At 39.4% G+C, this 16251-nt stretch overlaps 1 protein-coding gene across 1 annotated transcript; it reads right to left on the reverse strand.

Moving 5' to 3' along the window:
- Positions 1–5067: 5067 nt before the first annotated feature.
- On the reverse strand, positions 5068–5427 carry LOC130712558 (uncharacterized). The gene has a single exon (XM_057562387.1). It carries the CDS (start codon positions 5425–5427, stop codon positions 5068–5070), a length of 360 nt encoding a protein of 119 aa, XP_057418370.1.
- Between the last annotated feature and the right edge of the window lie 10824 nt (positions 5428–16251).

Here is a 16251-nt window from a genome sequence, read left to right on the forward strand (position 1 = left end):
ATCTTCTTGCCATCTGCATCAACTGGACGCTCATAGCCATCCACAATGATATCCCAGAGATCTGCATCGAAGCCCAGAAAGAAACTTTCAATTCTGTCTTTCCAATATTCGAACCTTTGACCATCGAACATGGGAGGCTTTGCATTGTAACCATCTTTTTGCGTTTCACTGGTGGTAGCCATTGTTTTTCACGCCGGCCCGGATCACTGAACACTGTTAGGTGTGGTAATTAGAACTTGCACTCTGATACCAATTGAAGGTATGAAAAACGGTAGAAAGGGGGGGTTTGAATAACATTTTCAGAATAAAACTTCCACCTTAAGATTTAAACAAATCTTTCGAGACACAAGTAAAGTGCTTAAGATAAGAGATAAGAAAAGCACACAAGGATTTTATCCTGGTTCACTTGATGAATCACTCAAGCTAGTCCAGTCCACCCGTGAAGGTGATTTCTTCCTTCTTAGAATGAAGGCAATCCACTAATCAGATAATTGTTACAACTGCACTTGAAACCTACAAGTGGCTAACAATACACTGACTTAGCTCACACTAAGATTCACTCTCTTAGTCTTCTCTAGGATCCGATCAACCTTGATCTCGTAAAGGTAAACTAAACAACTGTTTAAGAAATATTGTTTACAGGGAGATTGCTTCTTAAAAGCTTGTAGTAAACACAATGAATTCAATGAAGAAAGAATGCTTAGAAGATTTGAGTATAGCTTGCGCGTATGAGATTCTTCCAACCACATCTTTCAATCTTCAGCTTCTATATATACTCCAAGGGTTAGGGTTTGAACATTGCATGGGAAAGCTACCGTTGGAGGGCAGATCTGGGATTTCCAGCTTCTGCTGTGGCTGAGAATGTTAGGTTAGGTCGTCAGGATAGTACATTTGCTTTTGTACTTTGGATAGTGACTTGACCTTTAACCTAGTAGACTTCTGATCAGAGGAATGCTTCGTGTTGGAACTTGTGAAGCTTGTTGATCAGAGTCAGAGGGAAGCATGGATCCTCTGACCGTTGTATCTTCTGATTCTGAACCCAGAGGAGAAGTACTTGGTCTTCAGAGCCATTTTGCTTCTGGACTTCAGAGTCTTCACTTTTCAGCTTTTGGATCTTCAGAGTCTTCTATACCATCAGAACATCTGAACCTTCAGAGTGTCTGGGTTGTCAGAACGTCTGAATCTTCAGAACTTCAAGTGAGCTGAGTCCTTATCAGAGCTTGATTAACTTCACATCTTCTGAAGCTTTTCTACTGTTCAGATTGAACTTGGAGATTGCGAAAGCGTTGCTAGGGTCACTCTTTAAGCACAGTGCTTCTGATTTGTGTGAGATTATGTTAAGGTCAGAGCCTGTTAAGAGCACACTCAGAAAACACGTTAGAGTACCATAATTGTTCATACTAAAATGTTAACTTGTAATCATCAAAACATAGAGTTGTACTACACGATCAAAACTTGATCTTACAGAATGTGCTGCTCTTTCTCTGTACCTTGCTTCATCCTTCAAGATAGACGATGTAGATCTTCTTTAATCACGGTCTTCTTAGACAATCTGTCAGCTTGAATGTATCTTGTACAATTTTAGTTCTGAAGCTCTGACTTTTCTTCTTTCTTCAAACGTTCTTCTCTTTTCTTCATCATACAACTTTGCAGATTCGACTTTTCCTGTCTTGTCTAGATTATCTTCTGTAACGCCCCAATTTCTAAATCGGGGATCACATTAGTAACCCAACAAAATATGGGGACTAACTCGGGTTTTTTTTTTCTTCTTTTCTAAACGGTGATATTTCGAAACATAGACCCATCATCACCCAAGCAATGACCCGAGAAATTCCCAGGTAAGCTGGTCGGGCACAATGCCGCATTAAAAGCCCTTCTTGCCTTAGACAGAACAACCCGAGTTCTTACTTGAACTTAAATGAGGTTTTTCAATATCATTTCAAATCACTTTTCAAAAATCGATTCAATTATCCTTTAAGTTTAAAAATCAATTTGATTACTTTATTTTAATCAACTCTTCAAAAACTTTATCATTTGATTTTTAAACCATTATCCGATTAACAATATCCAACTTTAAATGTAGGTTATTGCGATAATATAAATATAAATAATATCCCGATAAAATTCCTAGTTAAACCGCTAGCGCAAAATTCAAAATCCAAAACCATAATATTTAAACTGTAGCGTAAAGGTTAATTTCTGAACTGAAGTTTACATGAAATATTTAATCAATTCACTTATGCTCTTGAAAATTGTTATCATTCAAAATATAATAAACGATGTATTCAATGTTTGAACTTAACATTTAGGTGTAAAAAACCGAAAACACCTTTATGAAGAAGGGGATTCCCCTTAAAAATAGTTTAGAAGTTGAGCTTTTGATGTATGTGGCATCAATTTCATGGGACCTTTTTCACCTTCATTTTGATGGCAGTACATTCTCACGGTAGTAGTTTATGTTTCTAAAAGGGTTGAAGCTTCTGCCTTCTCAACAAATGATGCCAATGTGGTAACGACTTTTATGAAGAATGTTTTCACTATGTTTGGTTCACTGCGTGCTATTATACGTGACAGGGGCACACATTTTTGCTTGATTCTCTTCTTGAAAAGTATGGTGTCGGGCATAAGTTTGCTACACTTTATCACCCACAAACTGATGGGAAAGATGAAGTTTCGAATAGGGAATTAAAAAGGATTCTAGAAAATGTGGTAAGTTCATAAAGTAATTATTGGCTGAAGAAGTTTGATGATACCTTATGAGCTTTCCGAACTGCTTTCAAAACCCCTATTAGAACATCTACTTTATAGGAAGTCATGTTACTTACTTGTGGAATTAGAGCACAAGACTCACTAAGTCATGACGTTTATGAATTTTGATCTAAATGATGCTAGTAAAAGGAGGCTTTTCCAAGAGTTGGATGAGTTTAGACTCTAAGCCTATGAGAATGTTATAGCATCTACAAAGAGAAAACCAAGAAATGGCATGAAAGGAAGATTGATAGGAGAAAGATTCTTTCTGGGGTAGCAAGTTTTTCTCTACAATTCTAGGTTGAGGTTGTTTACTAGGAAACTCAAGTCTAAGTGGTCAGGACCTTTCACAGTGAAAGAGGTTTTCCCTCATGGTGTTGTTGAGATTGAAGAGGAAAATTCTAAAAGATCTTTTACTGTAAATAGTTAGAGGTTGAAGTTGTACCATGATAGTGAAACCATAAGAGGGAAGACCACCTTGAACTTAGCTCCTCCAAAGTATTGTTCAGGACTTCTCCTAAGATCTTTTTCAAGATCGTTTGGCTCAACAAGGTTCTCTTATCACAAAATGGATAGTATAAAATTCTAAGCATAGGAACTACAAAGTTTTTCAGAAGATTTGACTCTTGTGTATACTTTGAGTTCTGAATCTAGAGAGATTTAAGTTTGAGGATTTGAATCTTAAGTGTTTCTCTCAGACGATGAAAACGATTTGACTCTTAGGCTTTTCTTAATTTCTAGCTTCTTGCTTACTTGATCTTTTTGAATTGATTCAATGAAGGTTGGATCGTTAATTGTAGAAATGTTCAAGTCTTGCATATATGCTCCTTGATCTTCCGTGAGAGAGATTATAGTCGTTGGAGCTTGTTCTTCACGAAGATTCTAGTTGTTGGATCAAACGGTGCTCTTATGTACTTGATGTCAATTGCATTAAATGAATGACACTATTTGATGAAGACCTTTTGCCCAAAAGGTGTATTTTATCAGTTGGTAGGTAGCACAAGTCATTTCTTCTATCCGTTAATGAGAAAAAAATGGCAAGTTGATGGTGACAATGTTGTACTTCAGCTTTGGCCATTGTGCTTAGTCAGATCGCGTGCTCTTTTAGCAAGTCTTCTTCTCCAAGTTTGCCTGAGATCATTTTGTAATTTAAAAGATGACACTCTTTCTCCTGACGATCTTCTCTTGGAAAATGATCATCTTTCTTCTCAAGACTTGAACTGTCGTTTAGTGTAGACTAATCATACCTGGACAAAACATTATAGGCATAGAAGATAAGTGAAAAGTGTTCCTTAAATATGAAATTTTAGTGTTCCACATATGCCCTTAAAATTGTTATTGTACAAAACATGATAAACGATATGATTAAACGTTTGAACTTAACAAGAGATACTTACCCCATTAAGAACACCCCTAATCATTTCTCTACGTTGTTCAAAAAACTAATCTAGCTTCTATCATGAGTAAGAGCATGAGGGTTTCGTGTGCATAGGTGCACGAGCACCACTATATCTCCTACTTTAGATGGGGTTTACCTAAAAGAAATAAAGAAGAAAATAATGTCATGTGCGCTCATAAGAAATACCGATGACCATTATTAGTGGATTCTCAATATGAGGTTGGGGAGTTAGAAATTGGTTGTAAAACCCCCACATATTGGTAGTCTTTGTGATTCTCATTTTCACCCGTTGAAGGTCACTTAGTCTCTTAGTATGACTGTTTCCATGAATTGCTTTGTGTGTAGAAATTTGTCTTGAGTGTAGAAATATGTGCTTGCATCTGACTTAGAGTGTTTTTTTGCTTGAGGACAAGTTTTATTGTTAATTTGTTATTCACTTTAGGACAATCTAACGTTGAGTATAGGGGTGTGATGATCCAGGTTTAAGGCTAGTTTTCTCAGTCATTTTTCGTGTAGTTTGTTTGGTTAATTTAGGTGTTTTCATTGTTTTAGGACATTTTAGACTTAGTTCTTCTTTAATGATTGATCAATGCCTATGACAAATAGGCATCTTCAGAATGTGTTCAGAATCTAGACTTCCTTCAACGTGACATGGTTTAACATCAGGTGAACTCTTTAGCATGTACTCTTCTTCTTGATACATTAACCGCTCTTTTTTCTTCTTTGCGTCCACACTACACCCCACATATTCCTAAATGTAAAAACAAAAGCAACAATTTTTTTATAATTAAATGTAATTGGAATTAAACATCGCAAAAATTTATGTGAAATTGAAAGTTTAATTTCATATAATTCAACCAAAAAGTGCTAGATCTGCACATCCAAAGTTCTCTACATTCCTTTTTTTCAACAAATTGCATTCAAATCGCGATGTCAACATCATTTCCAAAGGACTCAATAGCTAGATCAGGCAAGGCAATAGAGGGATTGATGGGTACATAGGTGATTGGCTTTGTAGCAGTGAGCCTCTTCCTTTGTGGGCAGTGAGGGCCATGGATCCTGGTGAGGAAGAGAGGAATTGTTTCAACAGAGTTGGCCTCATGCTGAGTAATAGATGAGGGTTGTGACGATGAGAGAGCATGATTGATAGGAATTTCATGGATGAAGTTAATCTGTTTCGATCTAGCACTGATACGAGCGTCACGAATCTTAGCTAGGGCACCGAGTTTGATATACTTACGGAGATGGCGAGGTGTGGTTGTTTTATTTCTTTGGTTCATGGTGAAAGTTGAGGATAAAGATGAATGGTGTGAGAGAAAGGGAATGAGTGGGGATAAGGTTATATAAAGGAAGGGTAAAGGGGGAGGTAGGATGCATGATTGCCACGTGTAACGTATAATATATGTGAATAAATGATGATATGGTAATTCGTTTGCCAAAACATCACCTAACATACCTTAACTAATTTTACATAATATTTCTCTTTACTTTGGAGTAACATTAAAAGCTAAAATAACATTTAGGGAATTAAACCTAATGCAAATATATTAAAAATGACTAAAAAAATATTTAAGTTGGATACATAAAATTTGGAGGAAATTAAAAAATAATTGTTTTTTTAGTCATGTGGTAATATGAGCTTTTTTTTATGGTGATAATGTGAATTTAATAAATGGAAAATATTTATAAACTAGTATTTTAGCCCGTGCAATATATGAGAAAAATATTTTTTACAATAATTAAAATAAACTTTTGTAATTATTATTTGAGTATAATTTATAGTATATACTTGAAATGAAATAAAGACCAATTTCAAAAGAATTAAAGTACAATTTTCTAAATGAATAATTATTTAAACTTAATATAAATATATAATATTATAAGTTTAAATTGAATCTTAAATGATAAACGTCATGAATTTAATTTATTATCTATTGAGAAGAGCTAAGGTAAAATTAAAAGTTTAATGTTACCTTGGATGTATAAAGATAATTATATAAAATAAAATATATTTAAATCCTAACCTGACCAATATACTACTAGCCACGCCACGGTTCATCCACCACCCGCTGTATCACTTGCGTGGCTCTCCTTCACCATCTCTGGGAAGGCATGCACACGTTCTTCTTTCACAACCTCCTCTAAAACTTTAGTCGTCCTAGAGGCTTATTTGTGCTGCACTTGTCGTCTGACCGCTCCAATCATCGTCACTCCATCATTGTTCTGTACTAGGAATATCTTAAGTAAGAAAGGTACACTAAGAAAACCCTAACAGAGCACAAATATGGACATGATGTAATAAAAAGGAAACATTCTCATTAATGATAGTAAAGTTGTCAGATACAAGGTAAAAATCTCCCTTTTATAGAGGGTGTGTGGTCAACATCTAGATTATTCCTATATTTGGGCCTTTACAAGCGAGGCCCAAATCCCTATGCAGATAAGACAAACCCAAAAGAATCTTCTAGCTGGCAGATGGGACCCCCGGTAAAACGATAGACCTTCAGACCTTCCATCGTCGCCCGTGACCTTTGCCAGACTGACGCGTCGCCATCTTCCATGAGTGTAATGGGCGGGAATCATATGAGGGATGTCCCGCCCAGTCCACAAGCCCCTAAGACATGAGGTTCAAGATTCTTGAGTCGAAATGTCTATCGTATCTTTTAGTGGTTCAAACATCCACTGTCTCGCATCGCCTTGGTAAGAAATTTTGCCATTTTTCTCCCTTGATGATATTATCACCATGCGCATACATCGCCCTCTTTTGGTAGCGTGAGTCATTCACTCATGTTGGTGTGTTGTTACCTGCCTGGCGGTCTTCGATCAAACATCAATCGAATCTTTTTCACTGACACACGCATTCCTCTTTTCCTGGATTTTGTCATCATTAGCAATGAATGTAATCTGTGTGTGCGTGCGTCTCGAGGAGTTGCTTCGTTTGGGGAAAACCTTGGATCGTGAGATGTCTTTTCCTCTTTCAACTACACTTTTTCAAAACTTTTCAAATTTTTTCAAAATTCCCGTCGGTTCGTACTCTTTCCCATTCGTTCTCTCTCTTCTTCCGTCGGTTCATACTCTTTCCCACTCGTTCTCTCTCTTCTTTCCTCCACTATAAAACCTCCCCTCTTTTCTTCTTTACTTTTACTTTCTACAATTTTACTGCTCTTGCCCTTATTCTAAAAAACTGTTTCCTCCTGACTTTTGATTCAAACTGCTTGCTCCGATCGTTGTCATTGCGCGGTGTTTCTCTTTAGCCGACGCTCTCCTCACCCAATCTCACATCCCCTCCTCCGGTGAGTTCTTCGCACACTTCTTTCTCGTTTTGTTGTTTTCTTTCTGTCGTTCTTGAATTTGTTCATCTTTTTTCTTTAAACCTCTAATGAGACTGCCCAGTATGTCGTTGAACAGTGTTAGCGTTTCTTTTTTAGAACTTTCCTCCCCTTCATCAGGCGGTGAAATTTCTTCACCATCTGTCATTGAAATTCCTGACTCGCCCTTGATTCATGATGATTCCGGCCCCACCGGCTCTGTTGACTCTGTTCTTTCTTCCAATGAAGGTTTGTCCTCGCCGGAATGGCGGACAAATGTGCACTTGGTTGAAGATAAGTGTTTGTGGCGTTCTATCTGGGGTAGTATTGGGAGTATCAACTCCCTTCGAATATCAGCTCAAGGGTTCACGAAAGTGAATCCCGCCACTTCATGCAACGATGATTTGCAGTTAAACGTTCTCCCTTGTGGCGAGGATGATTGTGTCCTTTTGCGAAAAGACGCGTCAGATGAGTCGCTCGACTTCTTTTATGTCTATGGTTATTTTTTTACTGATCTGAATATCAAACTTCCTTTTTCGCCTTTCATATGTCACGTTTTGTATTTTTTGAATGTGGCGCCTTGCCAGCTCCAGCCCAACGCCTGGGGCTTTATTCGTTGTTTCGAGATCTTGTGTGATCATTTGAGCTTCACGCCCACCTACCCTTTATTTTTTCTTTTCTATAAGTTCGTTACTTAAAAACCTACTTCGATCAAGTGGGTTCCCCTTCTAGCCCGTAAGAAAATGAGCCGGTTCACCGCACTTAAGAGCCATTATAAAGTCTGGCAGAAAAAATATTTTAAGGTTGTTGAGTCGCCAGAAATAAAGAATCTGTTCCGGGATTCCAACAATTGCCCTCTCTTTCCTTTTTACTGGACGAAAAATCCTCGCCGAAAAATCTTTGTTTCCTATGATGCCTTAGATGAATCCGAGCGAGGGGTTGCTGATTATCTTCAGTCGTTGCCGGTATTCTCTGGTCATGACTTTATTGAGGCGTCAAAAACTGGCACCTTGAATCAATTTTTTAGTAAGTCGATGATCTTCATGTGTAACTTTAAATTATCACTTCATTCGTTATTCTTAACTTTGTCTTTTTTTTGTGCAGCCACGATGGGTAAAGGTAAGGTTGATGCTAGCCCGATGAAAATGAAGGAATATCTCGCCCAATCTGCTGAGGCGGCGAGAAAGAGGGCTGCTGAGGCTGAGCAGAAGAAAAGACACGAGGGTACTTCTGACTCAGGTAATGTCAGAGACCCCAAGCGCCAAAGGACTTCGGGCGCTACTGAAAAAGTTGTTGGTGACAAACCTCTGCACCAAGCGACTCTGAATCAATCCGGCTTGACTTCAAGGGGCAAACCGGCTGAGAAAAAGAAGGGAAATGACAATCTCCCGCCACCTCGTCAAGATCCAAATGCGTCGACTGACCGCCCACGGACACCATTTGTTCATGTTGGCTCTAGTTCAGTTGTTGGAGGCGAGGCTCTCCCTGCCTTGCTAAGTTTGTCTGATCCTCGCTTTGACGGTTTAGACTTTATGAACCGGACTTTTGACAATACGATCCATAAAGACATCGCTGGTCAAGGTCCTCCCAACATTGCCTTTATGGCCATCCATCATACGCTTTCGGCCACCAGTAATGTGGCGGGAATGGTCCAGCATGTGAAGGACATGCACACGGTTAAACAACACCTGGAGAAGAAAGCGGTCGATTGGAAGGCTGCTTACGAGCGAGCAAAAGGTGACGCTGAAGCTGCCAATAAGCGCCTGAAGTCGGCTGAAGAAACATGTGCTAAGTTAAATGAGGACTTGTCGACTTCCGACTTGCTCCTGCAGAAGACCAAGTCCTTGAAGGACACCATTGACGCCAAACACACTGCTGCTTAGGCTAAGTGCCAAAAGATGGCGGAAAAGCATGAGCGCATGAAGGCTTCCATTCTTGGGCGTGCATCCCTTCAATTTGCTCAAGGCTTTGTAAAGGCCAAAGAGCAGATCAGTGTTGTTGAACCTGGTTTTGACCTTTCTCGCATCGGTTTTTTAAAGGAGATTAAGGATGGCCAAGTAGTTGGCGATGATGATGTTGATCTTGACCTCCTTCCTCAGTTTAACTCTGAGAGTGAATCTGAGGAAGAGAATGGTGTAAATGGCAATGGCGAGGACAAGAATGGCGACGAAGGAGGGAGAGACCCCAAAGCCGATGCAAGCCAAGACAACAACGCCAACAATGAAAGCCTGGCTTGATCTATTTTTATGTTGTTGTTTATTTTGTTCATGGGCTGTGCCCGTTTCAATTTTCACCCTGTATTGGGCTTCGCCCACTTTTTGTTTGTAATGTGTGTGGGTCGCGCCCTTTTTATCTCAATGAAGTTTCTTTTCTACAACTATGTTATTGTTGTTATTATTTATTGAGTTTTGGAGATTTAGGCTTATATTACCTTAGTCAATTTTTCCACGAGGCTTGGTTTCTAGTGGTCACTAGAATTGCCAAGGCTTTGTGTACTCAGCGGTGATGCTTTCTTATTCCGAAAGACTTACTCGCGGTAGCTTGTACCTTAAGTTGATTCATTCCACCCAATATTCAAACACGTATAAACTGATAAAAACTAAAATCACTTGAAGAGAAAAAATTTCATTGATTTTTCAAAATATGGGAGCTATCGTCCCTTCATTTACATTTGCCGCCTCATTAAAAACCTTATAAAGGAAAAATGAGTGCGGCTTCTTTAATTTTTTGTTGTTTCTTTTAACTAAAATACTGCTTCAAATGCGAGGCGTTCCACGTTGGTGGACTTTTTCCATCTAATTGTTCCAACTTATAGGCTCCATTTCCAATGTCTGCCATCACCCTATAAGGTCCATCCCAATTAGGCGAGAGTTTGTTGTGTTTGTTGGGTAGCGTCCTTTTCCGGAGCACTTAATCTCCTGCCTTCATGGTTCTTGGAACTACTTTTGTTGCAAATTTTCGGGCGTAAGTCAGACGGTATGGCGTTTCTCCAGTACTTGTCTGTTCAGTTGTGTTGTATGCCCATAACACGCCTGGTAGTTCTTCCGCCCAAAGACCCTTTGCCTCGTCTAACTTCTTCTTCAAACCATTTAAAAGTACTTTATTAGCTGATTCCGCTTGCCCATTGGTCTGAGGATGCTCTACTGATGCAAACCGCATTTCAATCCCAAAGTCTGCACAAAACTCTCTTGTCAAATTACTAGTAAATTGAGTCTCGTTGTCCATTACCAGCGCCATGGGAACACCAAACCTGCATATTATCCTTCGCCATAAAAAATTTCTGATTTTGGCGGCGGTAATGGTTGCCAATGCCTCAGCCTTTATCCACTTAGTGAAGTAATCCACCGCCACAACAATATACTTCATTTGTGCCTTTGCCATTGGAAATGGACCTAGTATGTCTGTCCCCTACATAGCAAAGGGCCACGGTGCCATCATGGTTGTCAAATGTTCTGGCAGGGCTTTATGCAAATCAGAGAAAACGTGACACTTAACGCATTTTTTCACATATTCTAAACAATCCTTTTTTAATGTCGGCCAGTAGAATCCCGCTCTTAGCACTTTTACTGCCAAAGATCGCCCTCCTATGTGGCTAGAGGATACTCCCTCATGAACTTCTCCCATGATCCCCTGGGCGTCCTTAGCGTCCACACATTTGAGTAATGGTGACATTATACCGCGCTTGTACAGTTCATCGCCCACTAATGTGTAAAAGCTGGCCTCCCTGTGTTTTTCTCTTGTGTTTAAATCATCTTCTCTTGGGGGATTTTGAAGAAATTTTTTAATGGGCTCCATCCACGAGGATTCCCCTTCTGCTATAGCTTTTACCGCCTTTATCTTTACTTCAACAAGGTCAATACTGGGGCGAGGAAGAGTTTCTTGAATGATTGTTTGGTAATTACCCAATCGTCCCATGCTAGCTAACTTTGCCAATACATTTGCCCGCTCATTTTGGCTTCTTGGAATGTGTTCTATCCTAACCTTTTCAATCTCCATCATCAGCCTGTGTACAATTTCCAAATATTTAGAAAGTTGTAGATCCTTCACCTGGTACTCTCCTTTCACTTGTTTAAATACTAACTGTGAGTCGCCTTTGATGAACAACTTGTGAACTCTTAACTCAACGGCGAGCCTTAAGCCGGCTATCAGTGCTTCATACTCGGCTTGGTTGTTGCTTGCCCTGAATTCAAATTTCAAAGATTGCTCGATCACCATCTTATCCGGGCTTTCAATCGTTATTCCCGCCCCACTTCCTTTGTCATTGGAAGAACCATCAACAGACAAAATCCATTCTCCAAACACACTCTCGCCATCGGTAGGCGTCATTTCTGCCACAAAGTCAATCAAACTTTGGATTGTTACAGTTCCTCTTGGCTCGTACTGGATGTCGTATTCAGACAATTCTACTGACCAACTGACTAACCGCCCTGACAGGTCCGGTTCTTGTAGTACTTGCCTCAGTGGAATATCAGTTTTGACTTTCACCTGGAAACTTTGAAAATATGGCCGGAGGCGTCTTGCCGTTTTCAGAATTGCCAAAGCAGCCTTTTTGATTTTTTGATATCGCAATTCAGCGCCTTGCAAAGTATGGCTGACGAAATAAATGATCTTGTATTTTTTAGCCTCCTCTTGAAACAAGACTGTGCTAACAACTTTGTCTGTGACCGCCAGGAAGAGGATTAAAGGAATATTCGGTGTAGGCTTGGATAATACATGTAAGACCCAAGTTTTTAAGCTTAGAATAAGTGGGAGAGATTTCCATTTACGATTAGGTTTGACGTATTGTGAAGAGAAACCTGAACAAGAGTTTATTTAGTGAAATAAATTTATGAAGGAGAAAGTTCAGGAAAAGACTAATCTTCCACCCTTGGAACACTATAAGAATAAATTTCCAAAAATCTTCCACCCTTGGAACACTGTAGGAATTTATTCCAAAAATCTTCAGAGAAATGTTAGAACTTCTCTTTTTCCATACATCACAATCGTTTCGAGGCGAAACTCTAGGATCTACGAACGTCCGATTCCAATCATCGGAAGTTTGCCGAAACCGAAACCCTGGTATTTCAAAACCCTAGAATCACCCGACAATGAAGACTTTTTCTATTCATAACATCAAATGAAGATTCCACACGCGTACACCCATTTCTCTTGATGATTTCAATCTTTCTTCAGAAGAAAGTTTTCTATTCCGACATTCGATGCAAAAAGTAACTTATCGGGCAAAATAGTTTTACACCGACTTTGCATTAGTCGCCTAAAATACAAGGGAACCTCTTTTTAGTTTTGGAATTCTTTCGCCAAAACCTATCTTAGAATTCATGGAGAATGAAGCCGGAAAAATCAGGTTCGCGAAACTTTCATTTTCCCGCGTTTTCCAACCTCTATATATAGCATTAAAAACAAGCCTCGAAAACCAAAAATCATACCGATATTTCTTTGAAGAATTAGAAGATTCAGCGAGGAGAATATCGTGTCTAAAATACGTTGGAATCAGTAGGAAGAAATCGGGATCGCTTTTATATTTTTATTTTAACTCTATGAGTTAAATCCTCCGATATCTAAATAAAACTGTACCGGTTTACAAAATATCTATTCATTCTTATCCAATCTTTGATAAATATCTGTTCATACTTATCCAATCTTGATAAATATCTATTCATACTTATCCTATCCTTAATAAATATCTTCCATTTCATTCCCTATAAATATGTGAAGCTTGAAACAAAAACCTCACAAACACACACACACAATCCGCGGCTTGGAGAGAAGAGGGAGGAGGAGAGCTTTTCTTCATTTCTTGCTTGATCGTTGATTCAACAGTTGCTACTTGAAGGTATCGAGATTCGTTTGGAGGAACACTTGGAGCAGGAAAAGAGGATTGTGAAGGAGCGTTTGAAGAGAACCCTGGAGAATCTACAGGTGAGGGCTACTCACTGAACTATTAGCTAATGCTTTAGGTGTCGACGAATTCGACTTGATTTATTGTTTATGCACTTGTTTGTGTTTGACTGGAAAATGTTTTCTGAGGCTTCGGCTGACAATGATGAGTATTCATCTATTGATTGTTTTTGAGATTGACTTACATGCTATGTGCTAAATGGTTAATTTAGGATGTGTGATATCTGCTCTATATGCTAAGTGTTATGTGGTTAACTTAGGATGTGTTGATATATGAGCTATGATTGTTGAATTGTGCTAACTTAACTATGCTATTACACATATATCTGTTATGCTTTAGAGTGAGGATAACGGGCATGTCATGCCGATTTTATTTTGGGATTTTGGGAAGTTTGATGGGACGGACCGAGGTTCGTACCCTATTATTGTTTTATGGATCAAGACCTTCTCAAAGGAAAATGAGTTTGAAAATGATATTGGAAACACCCCATTTGAAGTCACGTAAGAACTTGGGTTGTTCTGTCTAAGGTAAGAAGGGCTTTTAATGAGGCATTGTGCCCGGCCAGCTTACCTGGGAACTTCTCGGGCCATTACTTGGGTGATGATGGACCTTTTGTTTTGAGACCTTCTCCAGGGAATCATTGGAATTATGAGAACTTTGAAACTAATAGGATTAGAGACGAAACTTAAACAATTGCATAATGAACCTCCATAATGTATTAAACAACCTCAAAACCCTTAATGTAATGATAAAAGACTCAGACGAAAGTTTAGGGCTTGAACATTAAGTTTTGAAAATGAGAAGTGTCGTCGAGTCCAAGAGCTGAGAAAACTAGTAAGTTTTTTAGTATGTTGATACTCTTGTGCTCTGGGAGCAGTTGTGTTGTGAGGCTATCCTGGGGATAAGTCCGGGAAACCGGTAGTTTCCGAGTATGTTGATACTCTTTGCTCGTTGAGCAGTTTTGACCATCGGATGGAGATGAGTCGGATGATTTGGAGATCATCACGAGATAATGTGTTGTTGTGAAGTGTGTCTTTTGTCGCAGAATCGACTTTATCTTAGGGTAAGCTTTTAGAGACATTAATTTAGCTAGAACACGTGGCGACGTGTCGAGTGAGATTCGGAGACGTTGTTTGACTAATCATCCTGCATTCATGCAACATTAATGAGGTATTAACACAGGACGTACTCTGGACCTCGTCGGTTTCCAAAATGGTCATAAGACCCGGAATGCCGTGTAAGAGCGTTTGTAGACGACTCTTGTAGCAGACCGAAATGGCAGACCTTCGGGTTTACTGCTGATCTGGCTACCTTTGTGTGGTGTAAGAGGCACGCGGGCCGAAATGGTCCCACCGTGGCTGGTGTTAGGGCTGATCCGTTGATGTCCATCCGTTTCCGGAATGCATTTGGTTAACTGGGTTAACCGTCATTTGCATTTCATGCAACATGCATACTGACTTAGTTTCTGTGTGTGATTGATAATTGTTAATCTTATCTGATGCATGTTAATTGTTATTATCGTCTTTTATATTCATTGTGAACTGTACAACCCTAGGATGCTATCTCTAACTTATAAGCCTAAGTAGCTATATCTATCTGTATCTATTGGATTTATTATTTACGTAATTCTTTGGAGTTGACCCTCGCGTCTTCTGTGTGTGCTTTGGCGGACAAACGCCCATTGTCAGATGTCCATGGTGGACTGATTCACGACGGTTCACCCTTCGGGGGGAACTAGGTTCGAGATGCTGGAACAGGAGCGCATCGCGGTAGCGAGAGGAGGACGGATGGTGTACATAGACTTGGTCGTTCTGGTTTCAGATTCGGACGACGATCACGTTAGCATGTAGGATTGAGTGTTAGTGTGAGCTCCTCGAAACAAGATTAGTGTAGGAGTAGAGTCTTAGCTCTGACCGTCATGTTTTCTATTTGGGGACAGGGTAGTTTCCCGCCTATAGCTTTTTGTGTGGTTTCTCTACGGGAATCACAGAGAGTTGGTTGGACTAGGAGGTCTCGTTTTAGGCCGTTTGGGCTGCCTTATTCTCATTTTTGAGGGATAATGTTGCAGACACTTGACCTTTCTTTTGGTCTGTACCTTTTGCCTACGAGCGCTACTTTCTGTCACTGGAGGATACTCGTGACGTGGGCTGTTACTTACAGCGGGGGCTGTATTTATAATAGATATTAATTCTGTTATCTTTTGTTGGGAGTTTATTTCCTTCAGTCTTTGGTTCCATTATAAAAAATATATATATATTCACGTTTTTCCGCTTAAGTTTCTTTTTGGTTACTAAAGTGACGCCACCAAAATCGGGGTGTTACATTGTGGTATCAGAGCTTGTCGAGTCTTTCGGGAGTCTTTGGGGAATAGGTCTTCTGTGCTAGGTTGTGTGACTCTGCAAAGAGTAAAAAATTGATTGTCTGCAAGCGATTTTTCGCTTAGAATTGATTGAAGTTAGTGCTTAATCATATTGTATAGCATGTTAGATGCTATCTCATGATGAGTACTAACTGTTTGATTGACTTAACAGAACCTAGATGTTATCCTAGGAATGGATTGGTTGTCCCAATATCATTGTCTTTTGGACTGCAACCGAATAAGGGATTTAGTGCTGTTAGCATTTACGATTGTAGTTAAATCTCGGAAAGTTGAAGATGATAGGTCTGTTGAGACGCCGTCGGTCAACATTGGGACTAGAAGAGTGAAACAATCGAAGGGAAAGCTGAGTGCTTTAGTGAAAGTTATTTGGAACAAAGACACAGACGGTGCCATATGGGAGTTAGAGGAGAAGATCAAGGAATAATATCCAGAGTTTTTACTGAACCCTAAGTTTCGAGGACGAAACTTTCTTTTTGGAGGGTAGTAATGTAAGACCCAAGTTTTTAAGCTTAGAATA

This window comes from Lotus japonicus, chromosome 4, assembly GCF_012489685.1.
Source record: "Lotus japonicus ecotype B-129 chromosome 4, LjGifu_v1.2".
NCBI lineage: Eukaryota > Viridiplantae > Streptophyta > Magnoliopsida > Fabales > Fabaceae > Lotus > Lotus japonicus.